This window comes from Squalius cephalus (genome assembly GCF_949319135.1).
Source record: "Squalius cephalus genome assembly, chromosome: 5".
Classification (NCBI taxonomy): domain Eukaryota; kingdom Metazoa; phylum Chordata; class Actinopteri; order Cypriniformes; family Leuciscidae; genus Squalius; species Squalius cephalus.
The window spans coordinates 40,827,015-40,844,335 of NC_137126.1; the positions used below are offsets into that span (position 1 = coordinate 40,827,015).

Below are 17,321 nucleotides of genomic sequence, written 5' to 3' on the forward strand. Positions count from 1 at the left end.
GTTTTTTTTTTTTCCTCCCCATTTGAAAGCCCCAGTTTAAACTTTGAGGTAGAAATAAAACATTTTAAAAAAAGCCTTTTCTGAAAGAAGGAAGAAAAAAAAAAAAAAAAAAAACTTCCCACCCATGCAAGTAAATATTTGCTGTGGAATACATTTCCCTTTCAGCAAATGCAAAGCAGCCTCCAAAGCTTCCCTAACACTCGGGACCAACCCCGAATAAATCCCTCAATCATTCCTGCAGATTTTAAGAGTTCATAGTATGAGACCCGCTTTAGAGCTTACATCATAACACCATTGAATTTCATTAAAACCACCTTTTAGGTGCATACAAGAGCCTGTTTCAAAGAAAACTATAACATGTGCATGTAGATATTTAGAAAGGTGTAATCAGATTTTTATCTGATTGTATATTAATTGGTATGACAAATAATCCTGCATATATATATATATATATGTGTGTGTGTGTGTGTGTGCATATTTTCGCATTTTTTAAAAAGTAATATTTTGCATACCAGTTAATATACAATATGATACAATTTAGGGAAAGTTACTTAAAAATGCATCGACCAAAGGCATAAATGAAAATTTTATATATATATATAGAGAGAGAGAGAGAGAGAGAGAGAGAGAGAGAGAGAGAGAGAGAGAGAGAGAGATTAAACAGGTGCAAGCAACCATTAATTTGCAGCACTAAACTTCATTGTACAAACAAATTGCCAAAGTAGAGAAAAGTAAGGGTAGGGTGACTTATTCTGTGATCCTAACCACAACGTAACATTCACTAATGAACTGAAGCAAATCCACCAAATGTGGGCGTTTGTCAGATGCCATTAGTTTAGTGTGTGAGGTTTTAGAGTGCTGAGCCATTCTGTCCACCTTCATTAAAGAGCAGTTGAGGGTTGTAGAGAATTGACCTCTATGGTTGTAGGAAGTCTAATCTGAGCCTCTGAAGAATGTCTTGGTGTGAGGGACCACCGAGCCGAAAAATATGGCACAAGGTCGAAAAATAAAGGAGGCATTACACCCTTTTTCAACAATATCATCTAACAGTAATGCAGTAAAAGTTCCCTGCAAGGTGAGGCACCAACTTTTAGGTAAAAATATATATATTTCATGAATTAAATGGGTTTTATAGCAGAAGAAACAACCTCAAACATAAAGAAAAGTTCAAGTTGAAGGGTAAAAATGTTCTTAACTTTAAGAATTTTCATGTGGCTTGAAGCTTAATGCCACATTTTAATGACTGATTGTGGTTACAGTTTAATGGATCACATAATGGATGCATGTACAAAAACTAAAACTGGCTGAAACCAATGTGGTTTACGGAGTTCAACAACAAATAGAGCTGAGTGTTAAATGTACACATCAACTGAAATGCAACTTCTGGGGTAGATGGAAATAACTATTTTCTAGTATAGAAATACAGCTCTAGCCTAGTTAGAAAATATTTAAACAGCTATTATATGGCCTTACCATCTACCTACATAACCCAACCAAAGCTACAGGTGAAAGGAAACCTAAAATATGTTAGTGACCTAAGAAAACACTGGGAAAAGCATCAACTAGCTGAAACTGGCTAGTTTGCATATGAATTTCATAAACATTTCCCCAGAGGCAACAGCAAAAATGCCATAAACATAAGACGTGCCCATCTATATTATAAATCAGATTTGACTTGATTATCCCTAGCAGTGCGATATAACCCTCAGTCTTGTTTTATATTAAAAAAACACACACAAAAAAAAAAACAACCTCATATGCCTTTAGAACAGCCCTGCAAATGAAAGAACAAATACACACACAAGGGCTAACATGTCAGTTTAGTGCACTTGATCAGTCACCTCTAGAACACAATCATCCCATTTTTATAACATACATTTTCAATGTTCTCAGTAGCACGTAAATGTCTTGAGCAGAACATAATAATAATAATACTAGTAATACACTGAGATGTCACACATAACATTTGAAAGAACTGTGACACTTAAAGTCAACTCTTAGGCACCAAAGGTTAGTTATATCATTTGTATATTATATATTGTTTAAGCTAAAAAGCTTTTTGAAAGAAAAAGTGATTGCCAACGTAGATTCGTTTTACAATTACAAGCAGAGATGTGACATGAATCCATAGTGGAATGAAGTGTGCATACTGAAAGTGTGACGGTCAATCCATCATGGAAAATTAGTGTCTGTCTCTACACACAGTGCAGATCCAGATCAAGTGTTTCCATATGCTGAAACCATACTTCAAGGATGATTGGTTTATCATCATCTGATTGACTTTTGCATATGTAAAGATGCCATCTAGAGGAGAAAAAGAGGTATAACACCTGCCCGCAGCAATGCTAATAAAGCTACGGTCAAATCAAGCGTCGCTCCACTAGCTTTAGTTCTTAAACCGCGTCTGCTCACACACGTGGTTGAATTTCCTGAAAGAGGAGAATACAAAATTACTGATTAAGATTGATCATTGTGTGTCATCAGAGATATAGGATTATGATCATTTAAAGACTTTTTATAAATGTACTAGCATACAGATCCATGTTGTTGTACTTCAGACTGACACTACATAGATGTGCATTAGCTGCCCTCTACTGGTGGATTCAAGTATGGAGCATTTCAGAGGATGGACAAGATATGATCAACTGTGGTTTCACTTACAAAGCGTGGTGTGCTTTCACTTGAGTCCGACAGTTGCGCCCCCAGTAACAGTCTGGTCTGGTGGTCACAGCATCTGTGGAAAAACAAGCAAACTCACTGCATCACTTCCAGTTTATTCTGTAGTTTTATAGATTTGGCTTGATGTGTGGCACGACATTAATTCTGTGACACTAATATGACTGTGTAGCTTTGTGTTACTTTAATGCATATGAGTCTTACCCGGCAGCTCTGATGGAGGAATACGCTCTCTGTATTTGTATGCAATCTCTCTAAAAGTGCGAAGTCCACAGCAGTAGCACAGGAAAGAGTTGCCAGTGATTCTGTAATCTGAAATAATTACAACAGGGCATCAATCACTGATTGAATCAAATAGTAGTAGTTGAACTGACTTCATTTCTTGTTGGTAGCAAAAGGACGAATCAGCTGAAATTTTTGAATCCGCATTGTTGGAAAATATGCATTCAAATCAATTTATGTTCCGACTGAGAAAAAGACGAAAGGCTTGTTAGAAAAAAAGATCTCTGTGATGTAAAACTAAAGACTTTCGATATACAAAGACAGTGCACTTATATCATTATGAATGGGAGAGAAAGTGTAACGCACAATATGGTGAGATAAGTCCCGCTTTCTAAATAAGTCATTGCATCACTGCAGCCTGAAAACCACCATTTCTTTTGTCATGATTTGAGCGTTTAGAAACATTTATGAGACAGTTGTTGTCAGATTTCATTGGTGATTTCAAATATGAAATCATAAGCAGCTTTGGAGAATTTGATGTTTCCATGTTCAAAGAGATAAGAGCTGTACTTGTATGACTGAAATAGCTGCCCGAGAGGCTTTACAAAGATGGCCGCCGAGTAAAATGACTTGCCTTATAGGGACTTTGTGTGAAACCAACACTCCACAATCACTTTTCACAAAAACGTGCATATTGTGATAAATATAGCATATCCCACAAAATGTTTAAGAATATTGCAATATAATTTTCCTTCTATCACCTAGCCTCAACAATTCTCAATATTACCAGAGAGATGGTACAGGCCCTGCTGTACAGCCTGGAGCGCTTCCTGCAACATGTGCCTCCAGCTCAGTCCTCGAGAAGTCAAATAGTTCTGCCACAAAGAAAGCACAAACGATCAACAAACACGGAGCTTATACAGTTATAGCATTCAAATAACACTTGAATTTAAAACTAAATATTTCTGGTAAAACATCCTCCTAATAATTAACTTGTTACATTTTCTAAAGAAAATGGGAGGGGTGCTTTTGCAAAGGTAACCAAGGTCCTTATATCGTTATGGGCTAATTAAAACATGAAAAATGCTAATTAAAAAAAAAAAAAAAAAAAAAAAAAATCTGCCTTTTCTGCTGAATCAAGAAAAAAAAAAAAAAAAAAATCAAGATTTTTTTTATTGCACTAACATCTTACTGTAGGGTGTACTGTAGGGTTAGTTCACACAAAAATGAAAATTATCCCATAATTTATTCACCCTCAAGCCGCCCTAGGTGTATATGACTTTTCCTCTTTCAGTCAAACACAATCAGAGTTACATTAAAAAATATCCTGGTGCTTCCAAGCTTTATAATGGGAGTAAATGGTACCTTAGGCAAAAAAGCGCATCCATCCATCATAAAAGTAATCCATACGACTCCAGGGGGTTAATGAAGGCCTTCTGAAGCAAAGCACTATTTTTCTAAGAAAATATTTATGACCATACACGAGTCGAGTTCTGGCGGAAGAGTGACCTCTGACCCGACGCATGACATGTTGACAAATGTAGAAGCACAGAGGACAGAGCAAAACAAAACACCGGTCGCGAACTAGAAGTCTAAAAGGAGAATTTTTAAAGAGACATGTCAGAGGATTTAGATATATGAGAGAAGAGGAGCTTGAGTTTGTTTGAACCGCGAGAGGCGTCTACTCTCACCTAAGCTTACGCTGCTCCTACATCGTACGACATGCGTCAGGTCAGAGGTCACTCTTCCGCCGGAACTAGACTCACGTACAGCCGTTACCGGAAGCCAGTGATTATGGCTTATAAAGCTTTAAATATGAATATGTTTCTTACAAAAACACATTCTCTTCACTTCAGAAGGCCTTTATTAACCCCCCGGCCATATAGATTACTTTTATGATGGACGGATTCACTTTTTTGGGGCTTCTAAAAACTCTATTCACTCCCATTATAAAGCTTGGAAGAGCCAGAATTTTTTTTTTTAATAGAACTCTGATTGTGTTTGGCTAAAAGAAGAAAGTCATATACACCTAGGATGGCTTGAGGGTGAGTAAATTATGGGATCATTTTCATTTTTGGGTGAACTAACCCTTTAAGATTAATCACAGTTCCATATTTTAATTTGCCCATTTTATCATTCATCAGGCAAAAAAAGGTCATATGATTTTGGTTAGAGGTTGCATGCATGTCTGTAGCACAATACTGGACAAGTTAAAAGTGTAATACTTGTAAAGTTCATCAATTATGAAATTCAATTCAGCCATAAAGCAGCTCTGCAGTGATGTCATCATCCAGCTTTTATTCAGTTCAAGTTTACTTTTCATCCAATAGTGTCAGTGCATTCAAAAATACTATAATAGTACATTAATAATACTGGTCTCAAATATAAGCAAAAGAACTGTACATACCTGAAGGACTTCAGACTCATATTGATTGCCATTAAAAACTCCATCCAGACATTTGTCATTAAGGTTAAGATCTGTGAGGAGAAATATCCATAATCATTATTATAAAATAACACAGGCAGAAAAATATCATACAGAAATCTTAACCAGACAGAAACCTACCGCTGAAATGCGCAAGGCAGCCGTGACAACCGATCCGCTGGCAGCCCCAGTACACATGACAGAAAGGTTTCTGGCACACCATACCTGTTCAAAGGAGCGGACAACAAATCATCAGGTGACTGCAGTAGGCCTGAGAACATTGATGGACAGGTGTCAGGGCCACTCACAGTGCTGCGGGGACATCTGAGGGGGAAGGTACTCGAAGCGTCGGTCAGGCATGGGCTGCAGGCAGCAGGTGCAGATGAGGTGACTGCCCTGAGGAGCACACCTGAACTCCTGAGGAGCTGCAGTGGGAAAACAGAGGATTTCAGCATAGCTAGAAGGGCATGGCTTTCTCTGTTGGTGTGTGTGTGAGTGCATGGTTTAGGCTCAAATGTGAGCGTGAATGACCTGTGGAGGTACCGGAGGATGTAGAGGGCCCGTCTCCAGGCACTTTAGCTGGTCCCTCAGATTGAGCAGGCTCACAGATCCACAGGGCAGAGCTGAGCTCCTTCCGATAGCCCGGACACTGCCGACACATCATGTAGGGCTGACTGTGTACAAACAAAGTTAATCAGGCTGGGTATCTATATTTAGAACCTACTGGACGTCTACTATTTTAATCATCAAATTTCAGCTAAACTTTAATATAATTTATAAAATACAAAACACTACAATAATTAGATAACTGGGTTTTCCAGGAGGTTGAAGTGAATATACTGCATATATATATGACAAGCACTTCCTTTTAACAAAAAAACACAAGGCTCTGAATGGATAACACTGTGTAAAGATGCTGACCTCATGTCAGAAATGTCACTGTCATTGTCTGAGAGTTCAAACAGATAGTCTGAACTGCCCTCCTCGTCCGAGAAGGAGCGCTCGACTTTCGGCTGCAGCATGTCCTGCGTGATCTTGTTCCGGGCATCCATGCTGCGCAAGTCATCTTCACTCCGACACTTCTCTGAGAGCAAAACAATACATTTTAAGAAATTGTTCAAAAGTTGGAAGCCAGCAAAGTTTTTAAAGAAACGACTCCTTTTATACTGCAAGGATGCAATTAAAGGTAAGTTAGGACATTTATAATGTTACCGAAAATATATATATTTCAAATAAATGCTTTTTTTTTTACTTTCTATTAATCAAAGAATCCTGGAAAAAAAATGCATCAAGTTTCTACAAAAATATTAAGCAGCACAACTGTTTTCAGCAATGATAATAAGACAACAAAATCTATTTTTTTAGCACCAAATCAGCATATTAGAATGAATTCTAAAGGATCATGTGACACTGTAATGACTGCTGAAAATTCAGCTTTACATCACAAGAATAAATGACATTTTACAAAATATTACAATAATAAACATTTTAAATTGTAAAACTAATTCACAACATTACTGTTCTTACTGTATTTTTGACTAAATAATTGCAGTCTTGATGAGCATAAGAGACTGTTTTACCTCACCATCCTATTTGTGCAAAGTAGTTTAAATGGATTAAAAGTGCAAACTCTTAGCAGCAAATACACTTAAAAAAAATAACACATCTCTGTAAACTCTTTGATATTGACTATTTATCTCTTTGGCTAGGTTGTGTGTGATACAGTACCTGGGTGCTGGAGAAGGTAAGCCTCCACCAGGTTGTTGAGAATGTGGTTTTTACGGATTCTCTCCACAGGACATCGGCAGGTGGGGCAGAAGGAGGAACGTTCCATCCAGCCAGAATAACAGGCAGCGCAAAATGTATGCATGCAGGGCTGAAGACTGTAAGGAAGCACACACATTAACCGAAAATTCATTCCAACTCAGCCTCCACACACCTTATTAAAATCTTTCTTTAAAGGATTTGTATAAAGGTTTACATTAAGAAAACAACAAAGGGATTTATGTTGGCCAACATGTCCAATCGGGTTTAGGTGTTGATTTGCGCACACTGGACTGACCTGACACAGTCATGCAGCAGGTCTTGGCAGACGATGCATGTGAGGGATTCTTCCATCTTGTCTGTTGTGGCTCCCTCAGTTTTCTCTTTTCCCGCTGCTCCTCTGATAGGGACCAGAGGATCTGCTGCAGAAACAGCAGATTCACTGAGAGTAGATCCAAACCCATTCTGATCATCTGCAAGACAGATCGATAAATAAACATCACATTTAAAAGTGTTCATATTGTAGAACAGATCCGAAACACATTTTAATTCCAGATATACACTACTGTTCTAAAGCCAGCAAGATTTTTTTTAAAGAAATGAATACTTTTATTCAGCAAGGATGCATTAAATTGATCAAAAAGTGACATGTATAACGTTACAAGATTTCTATTTTAAAAGGGCAATTCCGCGCAAAACTGTCACATCCATAACACCAACACAATGCCATGGTATTTAGTTGGCGTTATGGATGTGACATTTTTGCGTGGAATTGCCCAAAAATAAAATCTGTTATTTTAACTTTCTATTCATCAAAGAATCTTCAAAAATATGCATCACTGTTTCCACCAAAGTATTAAGCAGCACAACTATTTTCAACATGATTATAATAAGAAGAAATGTTACTCAAGTACCATGTGACACTGAAGACTGGAGTAATGATTGCTGAAAATACAGCTTTGCCATCATAGCAATAAATAACATTTTAAAATGTATTAAAGTAGAAAGTTATTTCAAACTAAAAATAGTTCACAAGATTAATGTAATTTTTTTATCAAATAAATGCATCCTAGGTGAGCAAAAAACACTTTTCAAAAACATTAAAAAAAAACAACCTTACCAAAACCAAACTTTTGAAATGCTGCACATAGCAATCTTAAACTAGCAGTTAGTGCATGTGCTTATGAGGGTGATACTGGTTCATATCTGGCTTGTGACAGTGTCAAACCCTTTTGCCAACACGTCACCCTATCATTTACTGTATTTCTTTCACTAAAATAGCACACATTATGATGTACGACACTCAATCATGTTGCCAGATTTATCACAGATTGCTTTCTAGACACTTTCAAAGTACTCTGAAAATGACTATGTTGAGTTATGAAAATGCATCTCACTGACATGTTGAAATACAGATGCTCAGAACGCTCAAAATAGACAGAAATCATAAAATATTTTAAGTGCATCACATATATTCCTTTTTCCAAAACAGTGTGTTACAGCACCTCTGTCAATTTTTCTTCTTTTCCTCTGCATTTCCATCTCCGGCTCCGTCTGCTGTCCTCCCTCAGTCCAGTAGGTCCACTTCAGGCGGGTGTGATTCATGACCGGCTCCCCGGGGCTGCCTGCTGGTGCGGTCATCTCTGATTCTCCTTTACGAACAACCGAGGAACTGACTGGGTTCTTTGCAGAAACATCTGCTAAATGGTACACATAAGCATTTTTTGACTATGGCCTTGTCCACACTAACACATTTCTTTTGAAAACGTATCTTTTTCTCTCCGTTTTGGCCTTCCATCCACACTGAGATGGCGTTTTTGAAAACACTCTCCTAAGTGGATGAATTTGAAAACGTCGTTTGCGCGTTGTAGTGTGGACTGTCAAAACGGAGGTATTTAAAAACGATGACGTAACTTTAGTCATGTGATGCATTTTGTACCAATAGACATTGGTATTGATATTTCTATTCACTTTCACACTGTTGCTAAAATATGTTACTTGGCACACTCTTCATATCACAATCCTGCAAAAATTTACACACATTTGCTATCCTGCGGTTGAGCAGTTGCGTTTTAGACCAAACATATGGTGGCTGAGTGCGACCTAGACGCATCAGTGAATGGTTAGATATGTTGCTATATACAATCATCCAATCAGAAGAATTAATAAAATAAATGTATTATTTATTTTTTCGTCTGTACTATCTCAGTGAGCTTTTGTGAGGTTTTACGCATGCACAGTAAGGTGAATTTAGCATTTTCATGTGTTTTTCAAAAGTTTCTCATCCACACCAAAATGTCGGAAAATGCTATTGTGGACGGAGAGCGTTTTTAAACAAAAACGCAGTTTTCAAATGTATCTGGATTAAAAATGTAGATGCTATGTCAAACACTGTAAATTTGAAAAACTCAAAGCATAGATGAACAGCTGCCAAAAAAGACATTGCATTTACAAATAATATAATAATCACTTTCTTATCAAAGCAACTTGCAGGAAAGTGCATAATACAGTGTGGACTGTAATTACCAGAGCAGGCAGATAAGGGCATGTTGTAGAAGTGGAAGGACGAGCTGGAGGTAGATGGCTGGGGGTCCTCATGCTCAGACTGGGGTAGAGGCTTCACAATAACAGGCTCTACTGGTGCTGGTTCACTCTCGGTTTCTGTTAGATCAGAATCTTCTTCTATCCCAGCATCTGTGGGGACCACAAAGAGAAAACAGTAACTTAGAGAAATAGTTTCACTCAAAAAAGAAAAATTCTGTCAGAAATTGGGATCAGTGATTCATCTGTGCATATTCTTCCAAAGGAATAAAAAAAAAAGAAGTTTTGTAAGCTCTCTCTATTCTTCAAAATGTAGTAAAGGCAAGGTCAAACTACACAACTTTTGGCTGGATTTCCAAAGTCTGTGACAAATCTCCCAGGTCACGGCCAAATCTGTGTTTGATGTGGTCAGCAGTCACAAACATTGCAATATTTTCAAACCTATTTGATATTATCGTCACATGATCTTGTTGTGTGTGCGATGCAATGGCAAGGTGGAACTAATACAGCCAATCACAGTGCAGAGGGTATAAAATGAAAAAAATCTTGTAATCACAAATTTTTTGCTTGAATTTATGCAAGAAAACATTTTTTTTTTGACCCAACCTTATTTCTCTTGACCAAAGGTCTTGTAGTGTGTACATCTAGTCTCCATTGTGTTGTGTCATATGCACACTGCTACGACAATACACCTTGTTGAGTAGTGTGAGCACCACAGCGATTCAGGCAGTCTTACAGTCCTCTAGTGTGAGCTTGCTTTAACGCGCTCTCTTCCTATGAAACAACTGTCCTTTTCTGCTGACAGGCTATAGCTAAATGAACATCTGTATAACAAACAGAAACATCTGAATGAAATGTTATCAATATCGGTTTACCTTCAACGTCCTGTGAGGCACTTTCTTGTGGCCTGATGGTCTGATACATGTAAGCAATGTCTGCAAAAAAGAAAATAGATGAGTGATGTGGCTAATCTGGGTCATATTTTTGAAAGCAACTGTAATACCAAAACAGAAAACGCTTAACAAATGTGAAAAGAAAAAAATAACGTACTTTGTTCTGGCTCATTCTTCCTGTACACAAAGTAAATGACATCCCCATTTTGTAGTAAGTGCATCTGTTTCTTCACCACTTTGGACATGTTGATCACTGTCCCATTGGTGCTGAAACAAACAAACAGACCATTATCAAGCAGAAAGTTAACAAGTTATAGGTCCCTTTGAATGCATAGAGTGCTATTTAGAGGCTAAACGATGTAAGCCAATGGCCTTTTTGTGAATTTTGTTTTTAGGGACTATGAACAAAAAGAAGGAAACAAAGTTATGGGGAAACATCATAAGCTGGATTCAAACTCAGTCTACGTGCCTGAGCAACATGTCCAAGCATGTGCATTAAACCACAAGGCCACATTTCTGATACCTACACTGTCTTCTGATGTACTTTGAACATATTCGATTAGTGTCTTCAAAGATGACAAATTACCCATTTAAGAACTTACTTATAATATATGTTTAAAATAAATCCCTGATAGCCTCTGATCCACCTAAATATTGACTATTTCTTTTAAGATAATGAATAGAGAGAGAATAAAGTGTTGAGTTAAATTATCGTTAAAAAGGGCAAACAGAAAGCTGTACAAAAAAAAAAAAAAAAAAAGGTTAACAAATGAGAAAGGGATCCTTGCAGTTCCCATTATGTTGATTAAGCATTGTGTAAAACACAGCATAAAGACTGTCTAGCAGACACACACTTAATTACTGTAGCTGGATGGAAATGTAACGCAGCAGCGGAGAGCTATCATACATTTAAATACATGAGACATACCGTTTCTACAGACGCAGATCAACTAGTGAATCTCCATCCACTGACTATTAACCAAATTACAATTAATTATTCACCAAAGCAATGATTAAATGTCATGAGGGAATTGGATATATATTTGCCGCAGGGCCAAGCATGTCATTAATTGAATTCACTTACTAATGTAATTAGAAGTCACTCAGTTTAATTTGCCAAAACTTAATAGAACTAAAAAGAATTAATGCCATCTGCAACTACTGATGTTTTTTTTATTCAATGGGCAATAGACTCTGACATTAGCATTATACACTAGTCTTCCAAAAAACACTCCTCCTTTCTTGCTGTATCAATGTACAGTAGTGGACAAAAAATATGTCTTGCCTAGGAAAATTGACATCACACTTTATTCAAATATTATAAAAAATTGGTTAAAGATTTTAAAAGCATATTATTGCATAATTATTTCGATGGTTTAATCAAACTTGAAGGGTCAATCAATCAAATTTATTTCAGGAATACATGGCCTCTCGGCCCATAGTTCCACAAAGTCACAATAGCATGACAGATGCTCTTTTCTTCATTCCATGATTTATTTATTTATTTATTTATTTATTTATTTATTTATTTATTTATATATTATATATATATATATATATATATATATATATATATATATATATATATATATATATATATATATATATATATACACAATGCCAATCTCCATGCATGCTTCGACTCTGTGAATGTACAGGTGCTGGTCATAAAATTAGAATATCATCAAAAAGTTGATTTATTTCAAGAATTCAACTTAACAGATGAAACTCATATATTATATAGACTCATTACATGCAAAGTGAGATATTTCAAGCCTTTATTTGTTATAATTTTGATGATTATGGCTTACATCTTATGAAACCCACGAAATCAAAATCCCAGAAAATTTGAATATTACATGAAATCACACAGTAATTACACAGTGATACCATGGTCATTGAACCAGGTTTTGGTTCTTTTGGCAGTGTGGGCAGGTGCAAATCCTGCTGGAAAATGAAGGAAGCATGAAGTGCTCTGAAAATGTCCTGGTAGACGGCTGCGTTGACTCTGGATTTAATAAAGCACAGTGGACCAAAGTCCCTTTTTCTGATTCTGATGAGAGCAAATTTTGCATCTCATTTGGAAACCAAGGTCCCAGAGTCTGGAGGAAGAATGGAGAGGCACACAATCCAAGATGCTTGAAGTCCAGTGTGAAGTTTCCACAGTCTGTGTTGGTTTGGGGAGCCATGTCATCGGCTGGTGTTGGTCCACTGTGCTGTCCACTCAACGCAGACGTCTACCAGGACATTTTCAGTGCACTTCATGCTTCCTTCATTTTCCAGCAGGATTTGCACCTGCCCACACTGCCAAAAGAACCAAAACCTGGTTCAATGACCATGGTATCACTGTGTAATTACTGTGTGATTTCATGTAATATTCCAATTTTTTGAAATCCTGTTTTCGTGGGTTTTATGAGCTATAAGCCATAATCATCAAAATTATAACAAATAAAGGCTTGAAATATCTCACTTTGCATGTAATGAGTCTATATAGCCTAATATATGAGTTTCACCTGTTAAGTTGAATTCTTGAAATAAATCAACTTTTTGATGATATTCTAATTTAATGACCAGCACCTGTATATTCAAATTCTTATTTTCTAAAACTGATGTGTGCCATGCATTTTGTGCTTTTTCTCTCAATTGTTGAATATATGTGAATGTTCTTATATCACCTACACTTTGAGCCTCCCAGGCACTAGAGAAACCATAGAAATACAATAGAACTCGAATGCCGGAAACCCATGTTTTTCTACCTACTTCATCTAACTGAAAAAGCATATTAGAACATTTTCTTGGATACCGATAATTAGACATGGACACTAATTTTATCCAATACATGATACACCTTTTCATATAAAGTAGTAGACGATGCAAATCTACCAAGATCACCCAAAACAGCTACATTGCTCACACATGTACTGATACACAGGAGTTTTTTTACAGAAGGATAACTGAACATTCTCAATACACTCCACTGGCTCAAAGCCCCATATCTCAGATCCATAATACAATATGGGTGCAGCCATGCGGTCAAACAAATACAACGCTTGGTTACAGCTACTTTTATGCTTACGAACAAACCTCAATAAAGAAAGCAATGCCTTCTTACCTTGGTTTGCTAAGTGTTGTCGAGTTTTCCACCATGACAGTTTTGGTGTAAACCACATACCCAGATATTTATAATTAACCGGTTCAATCTGCTCACCGGCAAAATACCATTTTTCATTCTTATTTAAAAAGCCCCCTCTTCTAAAAACCATAACTTTTGTTTTACTCCAATTTTGAAGGGTCATTACTGTATAGTGAAAACTTTGCAAACAAGACTATAGATTATATATATAATACTGCCATGAAATTAGCCAACAATCTATGTCCATCAACTATATGTCTTACCTCATGTCCTCCAGCCACACCTTTCCTGAGTTCTGATCTTGAGTGATTTTGCAATGATTCCCTGAGACCAGTTTATTAGCCGGAAATGAGAGGTCACAATCTATAAACAAAATATATCTGTAAGGTTATGATATAGAGACAAGTCAACAATAAATCAAAATGGAATACATTCTCTTTGGTAATTATAAACCTTTAACAAAAAGAAATGTTCCACTTAGAAATGTTCCCCTGTCCCAAATGCCAGCTTAAGCCTTTACATAAATCTGCAAAAATGCAAGCTTTAGCTCTAACAGTATGTACAAATTACAAAAAAATTATTTGCATGAAGAAAATAAAGCTTAACATTAGGACCATTAATAATATTTGCATTGTGAATGTTGATAATAATGATAACACTTAAGTATTTTCACATTACAGTAGAGCATGTTACTATCAAAACCAAGGTCATGGGATCAGGTCATGATAAATATAGACTTTTCAATGCAAGTTGCTTTGTCATAGTTGCAGGCTACATAACAGTGAAAACTAAAATGACAAATGGGACACCTTACGATTTTATCCTGTTTGAATCTGAAATATGTGACATTACAAAAGTAAAATGGGTTGCGAAAGCATTTTCATGTCGACTTTAATAAAGCACGTTCCTCTTTTCTCTCCCTGACCGGGCCCATTACTTTTCTCTCACAGACACATTAGGCATGCAAGTCTTAAATGAAGTATAGTGTGGCATGATGTGATGTAAGGTTAAAAATTAGACTACTATAGTAATGAAGCGTATCAGTTCTGCTAATAACCAGTGCAGCATAACCAAACAGACACAAGGATTGACATTAATTAAAGCGGGAAAACTGACAGTCTTCAAACCCAGACAGACACAGACAGAGTCAAAGGGATACAACCTTTCCCTGCACACCAGCACAACACAAAAAACTACTTAATATTCCAAGAGCATGTCTTCAATAGACGCCTTTGTCATTACTGGGGTGGGGGTTCGTTTGCTGAACTAAAGAGAGCATTGTTAAAGGCAAGGGCTCACTGAATACATGCAGACACCGCTTCAGACTGATTATCTTGAGAGAAAAAAAGTAACAACTAATAAAAGTTAATAAGTAAAACTTGAAGTCATAGGAGAGTCTATGAAGAAGTTTTGTGAAAAAGCAAATAACGGAGAAGCCCTTTTAAACTGAAATAATTATTTGACAAGTTAAGACTGAGCATTGAGCAATAACATGATCAAACACTTTATTAGTGATGATGTTTAGCTAACCTTTTTTTCTCCCCACAGTGCATTCTCTATTTATGAGTAATATCTCTGAACCCGGAGATGCGTCGACTTTAACCAGTTTCCCCCAGGCCTGACCGCTGCCCTGATGAGTCATCTTCTCCTCTTCCTTATTTTACCTGCCAGACAGCAGATCTCGTCACCTACAGAAGCACAAGGCAAAGAATAAAAACACAAAAATGTCATAGAGGCAAATAAATGCAAAGGCATTCACCCACAATGCTGATTATATTATGGAAAAAAACTAGTGTGAAAGACTATAAACAGCATGCTTAGTCAAATGAAGTGCACAGGAAGAGACCAGGGAGTGTTGGGTTGAAACACAAGATGAGTTGTAACCATCAGTTTAACCAATTAGAAATAAGCTACAGGGGTGAATTACTATCATGTTGTAGAAGTTATACTCTGTGTAAAACAATCAGCATCTGAATGTTTCTTCATGTGTAAAAGCTTTACTTATATCACAACTGACCAAAAGCATTGTTAGCCAACTATGAGCAAGATCTGATGAATTGTGCTGGTAATGACGGAACTTGAGATCATCTTGAGATCACACTTGGCTTCAGGAAATCATTGCCACCAATTTACGATCAACTCAGCTCATAAAGCTTTTGGGAGATGCAGTTTTTGAATGAAAATGTTTAAAAGTAAATTAGGATGGGGTTTTAAATTTGATTAGCCTTTACAATAATGTAAAACCACGTTGTCTGTTAGTGTTACAGTAGTGGTAGTAAAGCAGGGTGTAACAAGACTGTAACGTTACTTGATATTAATTTTATAAAGTTTAGGCAAGTTATGCATTTCTAAACTACTTTAATTTGAAGCAGTTAGATATTACACTAAAGTTTTACGAAGTTACAGACGCTTTTAAACAAAATAAGTTACACACTCTCTGACCTCACCTAACGTTACTTGATTAACCTAAGACATTGTGCTAACCAGCTAACTGAAGCTGCCAACGAGTTCGGTGTAAAGCGAAAGCCTAGTAACTAGTACACTAAATGATAAAAGTTGAATATGTAAAAACGTTCATTTCTTTAAGTGACTGATTTCAAGTTGAGTTTTGTTTTGGAAAGCTAAACAACAGCGTGAAACAGCGCAGTGTTTACCCGAAGGGCTGCTAACAACTCAGAGTCGCTAGCCCACAATCACATCTGAAACTGTTCAAATTAGCGGAATTAAAATGTAAACTCAACCTGTAATATTTTCAATGTACTAACCTAACCAGCGTCTGAGAGTATCCGGAGCATTAGCGCATGTTGACTTGCGTCCTCTGAGTGCTTTCGTTATTATTTTGTGGAGCACTTCCTGCCCAGCAGTGGCATTTTCATGCATCAGCTGATAGAGAGAGAGAGAGAGAGAGAGAGAGAGAGAGAGAGAGAGAGAGAGAGAGAGGGGGGGGGGGGGGGGGGGGGGGGGGGGGCGCTATGGGAATGAAGCTGGCAGGGGGTCACCATGCTTCTGTCTGGCCCATGTGAAAGCCCTGAACAAAAACCTGTCTGGAATGATGTCTAGACAAGAGACTGATTCACATTTTAGAGCTAGAGATGGAGATATGGACTGTTGTGAATGAGTGAATTTTTGCATAAATCATTTAATAATGATTTAGAATGAAACATTTAGTCAAGGTTTTTTTTTTTTTTTTTTTTAACACTTACTTAACTATCCATTGTATTTAAAAGCAGATTTACAAAAGACATAGCCTAGTGCCTTGATGCCTGTGTACATTACTGTCATATTAATTGTGAGATTTTTTATTTATTCTATTGATAACAATAAGCCTGTAAAAATGTCCACCTATATCAACTTAAAAACGTTAAGTGCCCCTATTATGCTAATTTAAAGATTCCTAATTTTGTTTTGGAGTCTCATACTCCAGTCTGGAGTCTAATCTCAAATAGGTTTATATGCATCAAAGGTAAAAACATTTCTCATAATAGTATCCTATGTGGTTTATTCACTTCATGCCTTTAGAGAATCTCTAGTTTTCATTCTTGCTGTTACTTTTACTTCTTTAAGTACAATTTTAATGTGGTACTTTTTACTTTTACTCAAATATGATTTGGCCAGATACTTTTACTTTTAATAGAGTAAAATTTTCCCTCAGTACTTGTACTTTCAC

At 36.8% G+C, this 17,321-nt stretch overlaps 1 protein-coding gene across 5 annotated transcripts; it reads right to left on the minus strand.

Annotated features, from left to right (window-relative positions):
- Positions 1-1,092: 1,092 nt before the first annotated feature.
- chfr (checkpoint with forkhead and ring finger domains, E3 ubiquitin protein ligase) lies at positions 1,093-16,535 on the minus strand. Of its 5 annotated transcripts, none has more exons than XM_079870417.1 (18): positions 16,420-16,535; positions 15,185-15,342; positions 13,918-14,017; positions 10,679-10,788; positions 10,504-10,563; positions 9,614-9,781; positions 8,593-8,784; positions 7,386-7,560; positions 7,052-7,206; positions 6,245-6,407; positions 5,867-5,997; positions 5,632-5,748; positions 5,465-5,548; positions 5,306-5,376; positions 3,686-3,773; positions 2,881-2,988; positions 2,662-2,734; positions 1,093-2,429 (listed from the first exon to the last, which is right to left on the minus strand). In XM_079870417.1, exons 2-18 carry the CDS (start codon positions 15,294-15,296, stop codon positions 2,387-2,389), a joined length of 1,950 nt encoding a protein of 649 aa, XP_079726543.1. In that variant the 5' UTR covers positions 15,297-15,342; positions 16,420-16,535; the 3' UTR covers positions 1,093-2,386. The 5 variants fall into 5 exon arrangements, with proteins under 5 accessions (XP_079726543.1, XP_079726542.1, XP_079726540.1 ...); XM_079870416.1 differs by having other exon boundaries at positions 8,593-8,787; positions 16,420-16,513; XM_079870414.1 differs by having other exon boundaries at positions 1,113-2,429; positions 5,855-5,997; positions 8,593-8,787.
- Positions 16,536-17,321: the final 786 nt, after the last annotated feature.

Bases quoted from the DNA above. Each gene is read 5' to 3' on its own strand.
- chfr (XM_079870414.1), bottom strand. From the start codon at position 15,296: ATGACTCATCAGGGCAGCGGTCAGGCCTGGGGGAAACTGGTTAAAGTC. The intron at 10,564-10,678 runs GTACGTTATTTT...TCTTTTTTGCAG, and splicing joins GAAGAATGAGCCAGAACAAA to ACATTGCTTACATGTATCAG. The intron at 2,989-3,685 runs GTAATATTGAGA...TAATTATTTCAG, and splicing joins GGGCCTGTACCATCTCTCTG to ATTACAGAATCACTGGCAAC.